This window comes from Panthera leo, chromosome C1 (assembly GCF_018350215.1).
Source record: "Panthera leo isolate Ple1 chromosome C1, P.leo_Ple1_pat1.1, whole genome shotgun sequence".
Taxonomy (NCBI): domain Eukaryota; kingdom Metazoa; phylum Chordata; class Mammalia; order Carnivora; family Felidae; genus Panthera; species Panthera leo.
The window spans coordinates 12,492,802-12,507,515 of NC_056686.1; the positions used below are offsets into that span (position 1 = coordinate 12,492,802).

Sequence of the window (14,714 nt, forward strand, 5' to 3'; positions counted from 1 at the left end):
CAACCATCCGTCCATCCATCCATCCATCCATCCATCCATCCATCCCTCCCTGCATTTCTCCCTCCATCCAACCATCCATCCATCCATCCATCCCTGCATTTCTCCCTCCATCCAACCATCCATCCATCCATCCATCCATCCATCCATCCATCCATCCGTTCATCCATCCGTTTATCCATCCATCCTTCCATCCTTCCATCCTTCCATCCATCCATCCATCCATCCATCCATCCATCCATCCTACCAACTATCCACCCATTCAACAAATATTGAGCACTTATAATCTGAAAGATAGTGTAATACTAGCTTCCATGTTTTGAGCGCTTGCTAAGTCTTGGGGTCTACACGTATTTCCCATTCCATCTTCTCAGTAACTCTGTGAAGTGGTTATCATCCGGGCCGCTTTCCCAGTGAGGAAGGTGTCCCTCCGAGAGGTGAAGACACTATTCCAGCTAGTGAGCAGGGGGTGGCGACTTAAACCCAGGCCCGCCTGCCTCCAGCGCTCTTGCTCATGGTCCGTTTCCTGGTCTACTCCGGAAGTAGTACCTTCTTGGCGTTCTGAATGCTTCACTGGATGTCAGTGTTGCTCACACAGCTCACGCGTTTGAATGTCTGTGTTTGTCTCTCCATCCATCCATCCATCTTCCCAGGTGGCGTGTAAGCTAGTCAGCCACCCCTCCTTCCATCCAGACGCCCACCGGCCCTCCGTCCATCCGTCCGTCCATCCGTCCATCCCTTGCTCTGTTTGCCCGCTCCTTCCTGCAGCGGTGTGCCAGAGTCTGCTCTTCCTAGCTCAGGAGAACTAGGAACCAATTGCGCGCTCTTTCTGACTCCGCATTCAGCGACGTCACACTAGTGGTTTGAAATTCGCCACGGTGGCGTAGTGACATTGTGGAAAGCCAATAAAGCAGGGGTCTATTTCCTGGAGAAGCGCGTGTTAAATATTTACCGGCACGGCACTGCTTCCATCCGTCCCCTGGTCCCCCCGGGTTTTTATCCGTCTTCTTGTTCATCTGTCCGTCCATTTACCCAGATCTGCAGTCTTCCAGCCAAGTTTATCCATTTGCTCATCCAGCCATTTTTCTGTCTGTCCATCCAACCACTCATCCCTCTGTTTATAGTCCATCCGTCTGTCCAACCAGCTCTCTGTCCATTCGCCCGTCTTCCTGTGCATTTGCCCACGCACCTGCCCATCCATCCATCTCACAAACTTGGCAAGGACCTCCTGTGTCACCAGCCCCTCGCTGGCCCCTGGCATATGGGGGGATGCCTGAGACACAGTCCTTGTCCTCTAGGCACTGTTCCCCTTCTCTGAGCGGGGCCGGCTGGTCCCCTGCCCCTGGCCCCCCAGCAGCCAGGACTCCCAGCCCCCGCTGCCTGCGCGTTGGGGTGGGACGCTGCTGGAGTCGATCCCCGGCGGGAGCCATCCCCAGGCCCCACGTCCCACCTCACATGGTCTCCTTTCTCCTCTGTTGTCCTGTCTGTGTCCTCCCGTCCCGCCTGCTCCTCGCACCTGCTCTCCTTCTGCCTGGCTGCTTGGGGGCTCCAGCTTTCTCCAGACCTGACTAGGCTAAAGGAGAGATACGCCAGGACTAAGAGAGACATCTTGGCTTTAAGAGCCGGGGGGAGAGACGTGCAGGCGCTGAAGCACAAGTACGACTGTAAGGTACTGTCTGTCTGTCCCCCGGCGGCCTGGCAGGGGCCCGCCCCGACGCTGGAGCCTGGCCGCCTCTCGCACCTGTGCCGGGACCGGTGGTGCCGGCACCCGCTCCTTTCCACGTTCTCGCCTCTCTCTCCGAGTGAAACTGTCACTGTGCCAGAATTCCTGGGGGGTGGGCTGGGCTGGGCTGGGGCGGTCTGCAAACTCTGGGGTCCTCAGAATCACCTGGGTGCTTTGGAGAATGCAGACTCCTGGGCTGCACCCCCAGAGATGCTGATTCTGTAGGTCTGGACCGAGGCCCAGGAATCTGCAAATTCGGTAACTGTGGCGGTGGGTTTGGGTGACGCCTGGAGAGATGTGAGCCTTAGTGAGTGATGCTGAACATTCCTCCCGCCCTGAGCCATTCAGAGAGATCCAGGGTAAGGAAGTCTGTAGGAGAAATCACAACACCTTGGTCTTAGATGAGACCCAGACTTCTGGATAATGATGACACCGACAGCAGGAACTTCTCTTAGTTGAGCACCTACTATGTGCTGTGGAGGCCTGCAGGCCTGGCTCTGAATCCCCGTCCCACCACTTCCTCTCTTTGTGATCCCGGGCAGGTCTCTTGACCTCTCTGAGCCTCGGTTTCCTCACCTGTGAAATGGGGGCATTAACAGTACCAGCCCCCTGGTAGATGTAAAGATTAGGTGAGCTCAGATCTATAAGGTGCTCAGTGCTGTGCTTGGTGTGACCTAAGAGCTCAGTGGCTGGTGGCCACTATTACTTACACACCTGACTGTTTTGTCCCCAGGGCATCCGGGGAGGCAGCTGTCTTACTGCTGTCATTTAGCATCAGCGAGGCTGGAGAGAAGTAACTGGCTGATGGTCACAGCGCTGGTCGGTGGCAGAGCCGGGATTCAAACCTGGGTCTGCTGTCCATCCTGTGCCACATCCTGTTTCATCAGAACCCGAGGCCTCCCCGGAGGGGGAGGGGGAGGGGGGGGAGGAGGAGGAGATGGCGGGGGAGGGGAGGCACTTTATAGTTCATATAAACACGCCTTGGGGGGCCTGTGACCTGAGGGGGGCAGGTTTAACTTCTCAGAAGGCGAAGGCCCAGAGAGGAGAGGGAGCCTTGAAGGGAAGATTCTTATGACCACTGTTCTTGCCCCGGCTGTGACCCTGGAGTCAGACGCCTGGTCCAGCCTCTGCACCGCGGTTGATGGTGGGGACACCTTCCGGGGTGTTCATTTGCTGCTCTTCTTTGCCCAGGAAAACGGCAAGAGAAGTAGGAGTTTGTAGGATAGCCGCCTGCCCCAGCTTTCTTCCGGGAAGGAACTGGGCTCAGAGCAGAGGTTTCCAATCTGGGGCTTGTGACCCCTCCCAACCCCCAGAGGAGGACGAGCGTCTCTGTGTAGTTTCTGGGGTCGGACATCCGTGATTCTCCTTAGATTATCACAGGTGTTTCTGACCCCCGAGCCCCACTCCTAGAAGCCAAGAACCACTACTGAAGAATTTTACCATTTCCATGCAGGGAGGCCCCAGGGGACTTCCCCTTCCTCCTGCGGGGTGTGGGGGGGCGAGGGGTGTTTCCAGAAGTCAGCATTGTTCCTGAAAAGCCACCACCACCCCGTGCCCCAGGCCTCACGCCCCATGGGTTTTTGGCAAGCCCGCTGCTCCGGGCCCTTCCACTGGGGACCAGGGGCTTTGCTTGGAGGAAGGTGATAGCAGGGACCAGAGCCCCCCAGGGGAGTGCTTTCCGCCTTCAGCAGAGAGTTTCAGGAAGGAGAGAGTGTTCTAGAACTGCACTGCCCATTATGATAGTCATGTGGTTCTTTACGTTTAAATCAGTTACAATTAAATATAACCGGGACTTCAGGTCCTTAGTGACAAGAGCCGCTTTTCAGGTGGCCCAGGAGTTACTGGTGGCTGGTGGACCCCCTGTGGGCACGCCGAGAGTCAGCATTTCCATCAGTGAAAAAAGTTCTGTGGGATAGGGCTGACTGTGTGTCGGGGAAGATGCCAGGGCTGGGGGCTGGGGGGGCGGTGCAGGGATAACTTCTGGGACAGCGGCTCTGTTTGCGGGCCCCAGGCTCCCCCAGTGCTCAGCTCGTGGCTTCCCCCTCCTGGGCGCGCGTCCTCTCCCGCCTCACATCCTGCTTTGCCTGTCGCGAGGTGTGGTGGCCACGGTCCGTCCCCACGCTGGGGAAGCTGTGCTCGGCTCCGTGGCAGCTCCGGCCTTCCCTCCCTTTCCCGGGCCTCGGCGCAGTCAGAAACTTGGCTGCTTTAGGGGGCACGGGACGGGGGCCTCACTTGGGTTTGGCAGATGGGGTGGGGGGTGTGAACTCACTTCCTTCTGCTTGCCCCCAAAGTAACCGCTGCCGTTTGCGCGGATCATCTTACTGTCCGGCGTGCTTCCCTGGCCCCCGTTAGTCCTCATAGACCCTGGCACATCTCAGTGAGGAAACTGAGGCTCAGTGAGGCTAAGTGACTTGTCCCGAGAGGCGCGGCTGGGATTTGAACCCAGGCCTGGCGCTCCAGGCCTCGGGTCTTTCCCGTGTCATGCCACTCCCTTCATTTGACGCCTACCCATGTACTTTGTCCCGAAGGGAGACATCGGGTTAAGACCTCCTTTTGCCAGGAAACAGGGTTCCTCTGGGGTGATCTCCAGGGCACAAATGCCCCTTCTCACCCCTTCCTGGGATGCGTTGGGTGGCGTTGCCTGGCTGTCCCCCTTGGCCTCTGCCGCCACGTCCCTGGGAGTGAACGGGCCCTGGGGTCATGATGTGCGCGGCCCCAGCTGGGAGGCCTGCGTGGGGCGGCGTGGCCCTTGGTGGCAGGCGTCCTGGGCGCTCCTTCGGCTTCTCTGATGAGCCCCTCTGCCTTTGCTCAGATGACCCAGCTCATGAAGGCTGCGAAGAGCGGGACCAGGGACGGGCTGGAGAAGACGAGGATGGCCGTCATGCGCAAAGTGTCCTTTCTGCACAGGAAGGACGTCCTCGGTGAGGCGCCGTGGGCCTGGCTGGCGGGAGGGTCAGGACTCGGCTGTGTGACAGCGGGGACGGTGGGCGAAGTCACTCGGGCTCTGGGCTCCTTCGGTGGTCGGAGTCCTCTCCGGCTGGTCCCAGTTAGTTTCCCACCCTCTGGCAGGTATGGTCTACCTCGTTTTGGGGGCCCTGGGGCCTCTCCCTTGGTCTGGGGCCCAGCGGCCCTGCCCTTGGTCTCTGTCCTGGCCGTCTGGGCCCCCCCGCCTCTTATGCTGTGCAGCTTACCCGGCCTCCTCTTTGGACGCTCCCACCCTTTCCTTTATCCGTCACCCATCGGCCCGGCAGCCGATATTTACTGAACACCCACAGAGAGCCGCACCCCGTGCCGGGTGCGGGGCCACCAAGATGAACGAAGCAGCATTTCTTCCAGGAATATAAACAGGAAGTGACAGTCAGAGGCGGACAAGCAGTGGCGGGGAAACGTGGCAGGAGCAGGGAGGAGTGCAGTGCGAATGAGCAGTCAGGGAAGGACTGGGAGCAGGAGGACGCGGGTCAGTTAGGTAGCAGGGTGGGGGGGGCGGTGAGGCAGGGAACAGGAGCAAGCGTGTGCAAAGGCCCGGGAGTGGGGAAGTAGGAGACATTCGAGAAATGATTGTCGCGATCGTCCACACGTATCGGGGACTTACTGTGCGCGAGGCAGTCTCTTACGGTCTTTGTGGTTCCTTGCTCAATCCTCATCAACACCAGACGGTACGCAGGGCTGTCCTGTGTCCATCTGGAGACGAGCGAACAGGCACAGAGTGGCTCAGTGACTTGCCTGGGGACACACAGGGACAGAAAGGATAAAGCAGAGGCTTCGTGTGGCTGGAGTGAGGGTCCGGGAGACCAGTGAGAGACGGGGGCCAGGTCAGCACAGGCGTTCAGGCCAGGGAGGCCTTCGAGACTCTGTGCCCTCTTGAAAAGTTACGTGCTTTTCCTTCTCTGTGCCTCAGTTTCCTCATCTGTGCAACGGGGCTGCTGCGGCATCTGCCTCAGGGGCCGGGGTGAGGGTGAGCGAGGCAGTGCGTGGAAAGAGCCCGGCACGGCTCCTGGCTCCTGTGTGGCAGGTGTAATTCTCAGTGGGCAGTCACTCAGTGGAGCTGTGTGCTGGTGGGTGGCAGCTCTCTGGTCTGGCTTCCGATCCCGGCTCCCCGGCCCCCTGGCTGCGAGACCTTGTGTAGGCTTCCGCCCCTCTCAGGGCGGCAGGTTCCTCATCTGTGAAATAGGCTTATTACTCCAGCACTGCGTGAACTTGGCACAACCCTGAACCTTTGGGAGAGCCCCGGCCCCCGACCGGGGAGCGGATGGGCGGAGGGGTCCTCTCAGACTCGGTGGGGTGGCCTGGAGGGTGGACAGGGTGACAGGCCGGTTGGCCGCGAGCGGTCCCTGGTCACCCTCCCCACCCCCAGACTGGCCAGGCTGCCAGCGGGCTCTCCCTCGGCCCTCCCCCGCCCCGCCCGCCGGCCCAGAGCCTTCCCCAAAGTGACCCTCCCACCCGGGTGTTATTAATAGCCACGACAGGGCTCGGATCACTGGCCAAGAATGTTGCCCGGTGGCGCATGGGGGAAGAGGAAGCCGCGGGGCCGGCGGCTGGGGTGGGTGCGGAGTGATGCCCGGGGTACCATGTGGGCCAGGCAGGAGGGCCTTCACCACCCCCACCCCCACACTGTCGTCCGCTGTCCCTCCTCCTCCTCCTCTTCTGTCTCCTGTTCAGGTAAGGGCCCGCCCGGGTGTCCCTGCTCCCTCGGCCCCCTGCTCAGGGGTCGCTGCCCCTTCTTTCTGCTCAGCTTCCCCACGGCCACCCCCACTGGGTGTCAGAGTCCTGAGCAGCTAGGGTCCCATCTCCCTGTGCCTGTGTCTCTCTTGTGGGGGCAGAACCGTCCAAAGCCAGGTCCCTACACTCTGCCTGACCTCTCTCTCTTTCTCTCTCTCTCTCTCTCTCTCTCTCTCTCTCTGCCTGATCCTTGGCCTGTCTCCTGCTCTCTGTCCGAGAGCTGCCTCCACTCGGGTCTACATCGCCCAGTTAAACTTTTTCCCTTTGGGTCTGTCTGCATTAGTTGTGATGAAAACTTGAAAACGCACAGCCAAAGAGCCCCATTCTTCTTGGGGCTTACTTTCTTCCCCCTTTTTGGCATCCAGAAGAAAACTATTTTTAGTGCATAGTGATGGAGACACGGGCGGCCTGGCTTCCTCCGGGCCAGGAGTGGGCGGGTCTGAGCAAGGACAGGGACTCTGGCAGAGCTGATCGGGCGAGCTGGAGGCCCCGGACGTGCTGCTCTGTGGCCCCTTGCTCGTTCCCGTTAATTCACGGACCGACCGATCTAGCAGAGCACAGCAGTGAGTGCAGCTTGTGGGCTCTGACCCTGTGCGGCCCCAGGACCCTGGCCCAGGGTGGTTCCCAACTCCTGGGGGGCTGAGCAGTCTAGGTCATCCTCTCCTGCGTGTGTCACCAGCCCATCTGACTTTGCAGGTGACTCGGAGGAGGAGGACATGGGACTCTTGGAGGTCAGCGTTACGGACATCAAGCCCCCGGCCCCGGAGCTGGGCCCCATGCCAGATGGCCTGAGCCCTCAGCAGGTCTGTGGGTAGAGTGGGGTGCCGGGGGTCTTTGGGGGCAAAAGGGGTGGTTGGGGACCCCGCGGGTCTGGGTCTTGAAGGGGAAGGGGTGAGCGAGGCCTCCTGGCCGAGCCTCAGCTCGTTCTCTCCTCACCTGCTGCGCAGACTTCCAGATTGGGCCCGGCAGGTCCCATGCTGTTGTCCCGGGGTGGGGATCGGGGGTGGGGGCCGGCATTCAGAGCCTCTTCTTCCCATCCCCAGGGTGACGAGAGCAGCTCCTGCTTAATCATTTCACACGGGAGATGTCGTTTGCAGGGAAGACCACAGTGACAGAAGGGTTGGAAAGCATTGAGCTATTCCAACTTGGGAGACTACGGAGGGGCCAGCCCACCCTCCATCTCCGGGCTTCTCCCAGGCGCCGGGGGTCTTTGGGCGATGCCTCCCCTCCCCCGAAGTGTCACACGGGACCAGGACCCGGGGGCTTTTCTCCGGGCCTCAGGCACAGGCTTGTTGCCATGAGGCATGAAACGGTGGGGGAGACCCCTGCCTTCCCCTGGTTGTGGGGACACTGAGCGAGTCACGTTGGGGCAGCAGGTGCGAAAAAGGATTCGCCCCTCTTTTGGCTGGCAGAGGAGATGCTTGGCCTCTTTTGAAAACCAGGGAGAGGAGATGTGGTGGCCACACCTCACGTCTCAGGACGTGAGTCCGTCCGCCTGCTTCCTTCTTTTCTGTTACCCGCCTGGACCCCCCTGCCCCCAGCACTGAGGTGGTGACCCCCTGCCCGCGCGCGGCGAGTCCCCGTCAGAGCCAGGCGCGAGCCCGGGCTTCCGGTTCACAGTCCGGGCTGCTCCTGCTGGCATTGGCCGCGTCTCTCTCCTCCGGAGCCTCTTGTGTTTCCCGGTCAGGCAATAGGAGTTACTTTGGGCCAGTGGCTCTCAGCCGAGGTGATTTTACCCTCCAGGGGCATTTGGCCGTGTCTGGTGACGTTTGTGGTTGTCACAACTGGAGGTGCTCCTGGAATCTAGTGGGCGGGGGCCAGGGATGCTGCTGAATGTCCTACAGTGCACAGGACGGTCCCCGACACACAAGAGTCACCCGGCCCCCAGTGCCAATGTGCTGTGGTCGAGAACTCTGCTCTGGGAACGGCTTGGGCACCCGGGGATCGGTGGCCGTGACAGTGCATCTGGCTGTGGGGCGGCCTGAAGGACAGTGGGCCTGGCCCATCCTGCGGCCCTGGGGCTGTGTGGGCCATAGGCAGGCCTGGGTCCCAGGCGGGGCCGTGTGGGGGCACAGTGGAATCACCTGGGATGCTCTCACCACCCCCTCCCCCCCGCCCCGCCCATACCCAGGTAGTGCCCTATACCGACTCAGTCGGAATGTCTGGGGAGGCAGCTAGGTGACAGTATTTTAAAGACGCCCATGTGATTCCACTGTGCAGCGGGGTTTGCTTATGCACCTGCCCCCTCTCTGCTGCTGGACTCAGGCGAGGGCTCCCAGCCTCTTGCCGGCCAGGCTGCACCTGACGGGTGTGTTGATGTGGGCCGAGGAGAGAAGGGGCCAGCGAGAGGGGGGCTGGGGGGGACTGGGCTGTTTGGACTGTGGTGGAGCTCACCCGGTAGGGATCCCGTCTGCGGGAGGGGGGTTGGGTAAGGGGTTGGAGCTACGAGGGGTGGGAGCTGAGATCTCTGTTCCGTCCGAGAAAGAATTTTCTCCCCCATTTGTCCCAGGATGTGGGAGGCCACCTGACCCCTTGGAGGAGGGGTGGTGACTCCCTATCCCTGGATGTACGCGAGGGGCGGCCTGGGGGGGGCCTCGGGCCCAGCACCCCACACCCCCCATCTGTAGGCGGGGCTCTGGAGGGCGATGCTGGCCTGCGGGCCCCCGGCGGTCCCAGGAGCGGGCTCCGGGAGGGACGAGTCCCTTCCGTCCTGCAGCCCCTCAGCTCTTCTGGCACCAGGACTCCTTATCGGCCCCCCGGGGCCTCTGCACACATCGGGGGCTCCCTCCGTGCTGTGGTGGGTGCGGCCACTGACTGTGTGTTCCGGCCCGGGCAGGTGGTCCGGAGGCACATCCTGGGCTCCATCGTGCAGAGTGAAGGCAGCTACGTGGAGTCTTTGAAGCGGGTACTCCAGGTACGACTCCGGGGGCCTCTGGGGAGACGGCAGGGAGGACCCCAGAGGGACACTTTGTAAGGAGGGTTTGTGGGGAGGTTATGGGCCGTTTTAAGGGGAGGGGGCCACAGGCCAGCGCTTTTATGGGGACAGCAAGAGTTCCTGATGCCTGGGAGTTGGCAGGAAGACTGCATTTCTGACCCAGGGTCGCGGGTCTGTGAAGTGAGATGTGCCCTCTAGAGTAGAGGGCGTGTGGGCCCTTCTGTGCCTGGAAGGGACCGTGCTCTCCTCACCAGTCCGGGAGCCCCGGGCCAGGGGCCACGTCTCCCATCATCCGGGATCATCCTGGGCCCCCCCCCCCCGCCCGAGGCTGGAGTGGATGCACCCCCTTGTGCTCTGTCAGTGCTCGTGTGACTGGAGTAACCCTGCCGCCCCGGTCTGTCGTCTGCACTCCCGAAGGGGTGACTCCTCTGGGGGTGCTGTGACTCCAAGACAGGCCAGTGGGGAAGGGAATTGTTGGGGGTCGTGGGGTGTCGATGACACCGTCCTCTTGCCCCTCCTGAGTTCGGAGCCACACAAGGGCAGCCCGGGCGGCAGGCAAGGAGAGGTGACAATATCACCGTGTTCCTGATGGCTGGTGGGAGTGTGGCTCTAGGGCTGGGGGCCAGGGGACTTGCCAGGGGGGCATCGCCGCCACCATTCCATTCGACACGCGGGCTCAGTCACGGGCAGAGCTGCCCAGGGCCGGCCTGGGCCTCGGGGCCTGCCTCCACGGGGCTGTTTGCAGGCGGCCTCTTCCCCCGGCCCAGCTTGATACCTAAGTCACGGGGGTGGGTTGTGGGTGGGCAAAGAGGGGCCAGGAGTGTTACATTCATGGAGACCCTTCCCAAAGGACAGGTGAGGAGTGAGGGATACGTGCCCTCCCGCCTCCTGCCTCCGGGAAGGGCCACACATGGCCTGCTGAGTTCTGATTGGCAGGGCAACTGGGTGGGAGGGGCTGTGGCCTGGCCCTGGGGTGCTCACCCCGCTGCCTGTCCCCCCCCACCCCGCAGGATTACCGCAACCCCCTGATGGAGATGGAACCCAAGGTGCTGAGCGCCCGCAAGTGCCAGGTGGTGTTCTTCCGCGTGAAGGAGATCCTACACTGCCACTCCATGTTCCAGATAGCCCTGTCCTCCCGGGTGGCCGAGTGGGACTCCACCGAGAAGATTGGGGACCTCTTCGTGGCTTCAGTAGGTATCCCAGACTCCCTTTCCCCGGCCCCCACCAAGGTGAACACCGCAGCCCTGACCCGGAAGTCATCCGGGCCAGCCTCCTGCCTCCACCTGGTCACCTGTCCAAGCCGGCAGGGTCGGGGGGGAAGCAGGGCCTGAGTCTGCCTGGCCCAAGCTGGGGTGCACACGCACGACAGCTTCTAGTGGGTCCTTGGAGATGTCTGCGGGCAGGGTGCTGGGGAAGCCAGCTCACTGTTCTGGCCCTGCTGGGGCGGCTGGTCTGAGTACCCACAGGGTGCTCACCCGGCTGGTCCGAGTACCCGCAGGGTGCTCACCGGGCTGGTCTGAGTACCCGCAGGTTGCTCACCATATGAGATGCTTTCGCATCCCATGGCCTTGGCCCCCAGAGGACTCTATGCTACAGGGCAAGGGGCAGGTGCACTGGCTTGCTCTCCAGGAGGCCCGGCTGGGTCCCAGCTCAGTTTTGTAACCTTGGCCAGCTCCAGGGCCCTCTCGGGGCTCAGGCCCCCCATCTGAGGGGGGACTCTTGGTTTTTCAAACTGCAGTCTGTGGACCCCAAAGAGATTTGTGGGGGGTGGGTGCATCAAGTCAGTGGATCTGTTTTAGATCATTGGGTTCTGCTAAAAGGAAAGAATATATATGGTTTTGCAAACCCCAGCATTCAATAGATCTGATATCCTGGTCAGTGTGGACAAGGACCTGGGGTCAGGAGTGCTGTCCTCGGGGCTGGAGGCCCAGGGCATTTTACTTCCTGGGGGTGGTGAGGAAATGCAAAAAGGGGCATCGTGGCTGCCCCCACCTCTGTCCCTTCTCCCCTCGCCTTCCCGGGTCACCCTGCTGGGAGAGGAGGAGGGTCCCTGGTCTCTCCTTAGCACCGCCCCTCCCTCCCTGGACCGTGGGCATCTCTCCACCCCTCGGAGCCTGGTTTCGTCCCCTCAGTGGGGCGACAGGTCTCCTGAGCACAGGGCTGGTTGCAAGCCTCCGGGTACCTGGCACCGAGGGCAGGGGTGCCGCCCGCCCTTCCCCTCACGTCACAGTGACCCTCCCTCCCTGCCCCCGTGCCCATCCCAGTTCTCCAAGTCCATGGTGCTAGACGTCTACAGCGACTATGTGAACAACTTCACCAACGCCATGTCCATCATCAAGAAGGCCTGTCTCACCAAGCCTGCCTTCCTCGAGTTCCTCAAGGTGGGCCCCTCTCACGGGTTTCTCAGGAGGGAGAGGGCCCTGCGGCCCAGCTTCGGGTGTCACATCATCGCTCTGGCCTGGATGCCACCCCCCCTTTCCTTTGGGACATCCCCCGTCCTGGGGGGAGAGGATCGGTCCCTCTTGCCCCCCAAGAGGAGGGTGATGACGAGGTGGACAGATCTGTAAGCAGCCTGGGAATCTGGAGCTTTGTCAGGTGGAACAGGAGGCCAGCGGCCTCTCTCGGATGGGCGAGGTGACGGGCGGGTCCGTTGGCGGGGGGACCTGGCCCTGTTGGGGCTGTGCTCCTCCATTGGGCTTGGCTCGGGTGGGGCTTCAGGTTGCGGCTGGGCCCTGGCTGCGGGAGGTCAGCGGACGGTTCCGCCCCTTCTCCAACAGCGTCGGCAGGTATGCAGCCCCGACCGCGTCACGCTCTACGGGCTGATGGTGAAGCCCATCCAGAGGTTCCCGCAGTTCATCCTCCTGCTTCAGGTACCGTGAGGGGTTCGGGCTGCCACGGACCTGCAGGGTGCGGGGGCAGGAGCCCAGGTGACCGGAAGGGAGTGAGAGCCTGTGGCCTCCCGGGGCCCGAGGGGTCCCGGCAGTGGGGAGTTGCTCAGTCAGCTGGCTTTGGCCACGTCAGGCTTCCAGAGGGAGCGTTGGTCCCCACGCAGGGCTCCCGGAGCTCGGAACCCCTCCCCTGATCACCCAGGGCCCTTAGTTGGGGGTGAGTCGTCACCGCCGGGCTTGGTGGGGGGGGGGGGGGGTCGCCAGGCCGAGGGCCGCCCCAGCACTTTCTTCTCTGTCCTCAGAGCTTCCAGCTGAAGGAGGGAGCTCTCATCTCAGGAAACTGCTGATCAGTGAATTAGGGATTGATCCAGAGATTTATTTTATTTTTCCGCTCATTAGCTATTTCTGGAGGCCTTACTCCATGTTCGGTACCATCCGTCCTGGCCGAAAGCTGGGCACCTTCAGATCGGGTCTCTGCAGGAGGTGGGAGGGCGAGGCCTTGACCCCAGGCCAGGGGAGGAGGGTCTGCCGGCGTGCGGTTCTCATTCCCGGCTCTCTCGGGGTCCTGACAGGACATGCTGAAGAACACCCCCAGGGGCCACCCGGACAGGCTGTCCCTGCAGCTCGCCCTCACGGAGCTGGAGACGCTGGCCGAGAAGCTCAACGAGCAGAAGCGGCTGGCCGACCAGGTGGCCGAGATCCAACAGCTGACCAAGAGCGTCAGTGACCGCAGCAGCCTCAACAAGGTGACTGCCAGGGTCCCCCCTCCCCTCCCCCCCCCCCACCTTCACGCCTTTACCTGCTCTGCAGCCTCTATCACCTGTCACTCTGCCTCCTCCCCTCGGCCACCCACTAGATGGCAGTGTTCTCCGAGGGAGGGATTCCTGGCTCCCCTCTGAGCCCCGCAGACCTAGCCCCGAGGATTGGGGTCTTGACCGCCTCCTCCCCATTCATTACCATTCACGTTCTTTTAGGGTAAAAGCCGATTTTGTCCACCAGTGTCATTGCCAGGAAAGACACCAGAAATGAGAGTCTGGCATCGTGCTTGACACAAGTAGGCTCTGGAGTCAAGAGTCTGGGTTTGAATCCAGACTTCGCCAGTGGTGCTCACTGTGTGGCCTCAGGGGAGTCACCCAACCTCTCTGAACCTCACTTGCCCCCTCTGAAACGAGGAGAACTCCGTGGGGCCTGACCCCAGGGCTGCCGTGAGGCAAACGGAGGCGTCGGCAAAGCAGCAGACCCAGAGTTCTTAATACAAGGTGGCTGTTGTCATTATTAGTGTTTTCTTTATTTATTAATTAATTAATTTATTTATATGTTTATTTTTTGAGAGAGGGGGAGGCGGGGCAGAGAGAGAGAGATTGAGAGAGAGAGAGAGAGAGAGAGGGAGGGAAAGAAAAAGAATCCCAAGCAGGGACATCAGGCTTGATCCTACAACCCTGGAATAGTGAGCTGAGCCGAAATCAAGAGTTGGACACTTAACCAACTGAGCCAGCCAGGCGCTCCTAGTGTTATTATTAAAAAAAAAAATTTTTTTTTAATGTTCATTTATTTTAGAGAGAGAGAGAGAGAGAGAGACAGAGTGTGAGCAGGAGAGGGGCAGAGAGACAAGGAGACACAGAATCCGAAGGAGGCTCCAGGCTCCGAGCTGTCAGCACAGAGCCTGACCAGGGCTCGAACCCACGTATCGTGAGATCATGACCTGAGCCAAAGCGGGACACTCAACCGACTGAGCCACCCAGGCGCTCCGCCCCTGGTGTTATTTTTAAAGAAGTAAGATGAGAAATTCAGGCCATGGTTTGGGACTGTAACTCAGGAACATTCTAGTAAAAACAACAAAACAAAAAACCCCCCAAAACCTTGGAAAACTTTCAAACGAGTCTGTAGAGAACCTTGTTTTCGACACGAAAAGCCAGCACAAAAAACTGGAGTCCCCTAGAGTCCCCTGTTGGTGCGCGTGACATGAGCGGCTCAAAGCCGCACCTAGATCTGGAAGGCCCTGCCCCCTGGGCCCCACCTTCTTTCTCCCACTGGAGGGCAGAGGTTGGTGGGGATGGCTCAGAGTGGGGTGACCCCCACGTCAGGGGACATAGGCAAGGACAGTGGCTGTTCTTTGGGGCAGAGACATTGTATGAGGTCATCACAGGAGGTGTTCAGGTCTTTTGGGGCAGGACTGGGAGCCTCCTGGCTCTGTGGGTCCCGAAAGCGGAAGTAAGGCTAGTGACTAAGGCCAGTGAGATTTCAGCCACATGGGGTGGAACTTTCTGAGAGCACAGGAATTCTTGCCAGATGGCCAACAGCCCTTTTCAGGCGGACTGCCCTTCCCAGTATATGATACTAACTTACACTGTCGCCTTTGATCTTCACCATGAGCCTGGAAACCCGGGCGAGGTAGCCTGTGGGGTTCCTTGCGGTTCTAGGCATCAGAGGTCCCACCTCTTAAGACTCTCCC

General features: G+C 60.8%; 1 protein-coding gene and 1 long non-coding RNA gene across 13 annotated transcripts in view; one reads left to right on the top strand and one right to left on the bottom strand.

Annotated features, from left to right (window-relative positions):
* Positions 1-14,714, top strand: part of ARHGEF10L (Rho guanine nucleotide exchange factor 10 like) — a 141,475-nt gene that overhangs the window by 64,078 nt on the left and 62,683 nt on the right. For 4 of the 11 annotated variants that reach the window (XM_042954239.1, XM_042954240.1, XM_042954241.1 and 1 more), the window contains 8 exons: positions 1,550-1,666; positions 4,533-4,641; positions 7,136-7,242; positions 9,276-9,353; positions 10,385-10,564; positions 11,639-11,755; positions 12,152-12,244; positions 12,835-13,008. In XM_042954239.1, coding sequence (XP_042810173.1) covers positions 1,550-1,666; positions 4,533-4,641; positions 7,136-7,242; positions 9,276-9,353; positions 10,385-10,564; positions 11,639-11,755; positions 12,152-12,244; positions 12,835-13,008 — 975 coding nt within the window. Of the gene's footprint in view, positions 1-1,549; positions 1,667-3,512; positions 3,623-4,532; positions 4,642-6,207; positions 6,380-6,705; positions 7,003-7,135; positions 7,243-9,275; positions 9,354-10,384; positions 10,565-11,638; positions 11,756-12,151; positions 12,245-12,834; positions 13,009-14,714 lie in introns of those variants that run through there. The other 7 variants (XM_042954243.1, XM_042954244.1, XM_042954246.1 and 4 more) reach the window with 4 other exon arrangements.
* On the bottom strand, positions 281-3,408 carry LOC122228849. 2 transcript variants are annotated; one of them, XR_006206771.1, is made up of 4 exons: positions 2,435-3,408; positions 2,188-2,296; positions 1,739-2,089; positions 281-1,570 (listed from the first exon to the last, which is right to left on the bottom strand). It is a non-coding gene; the product is annotated as an uncharacterized LOC122228849 (long non-coding RNA). The 2 variants fall into 2 exon arrangements; XR_006206770.1 differs by lacking the exon at positions 2,188-2,296 and having other exon boundaries at positions 2,435-3,402.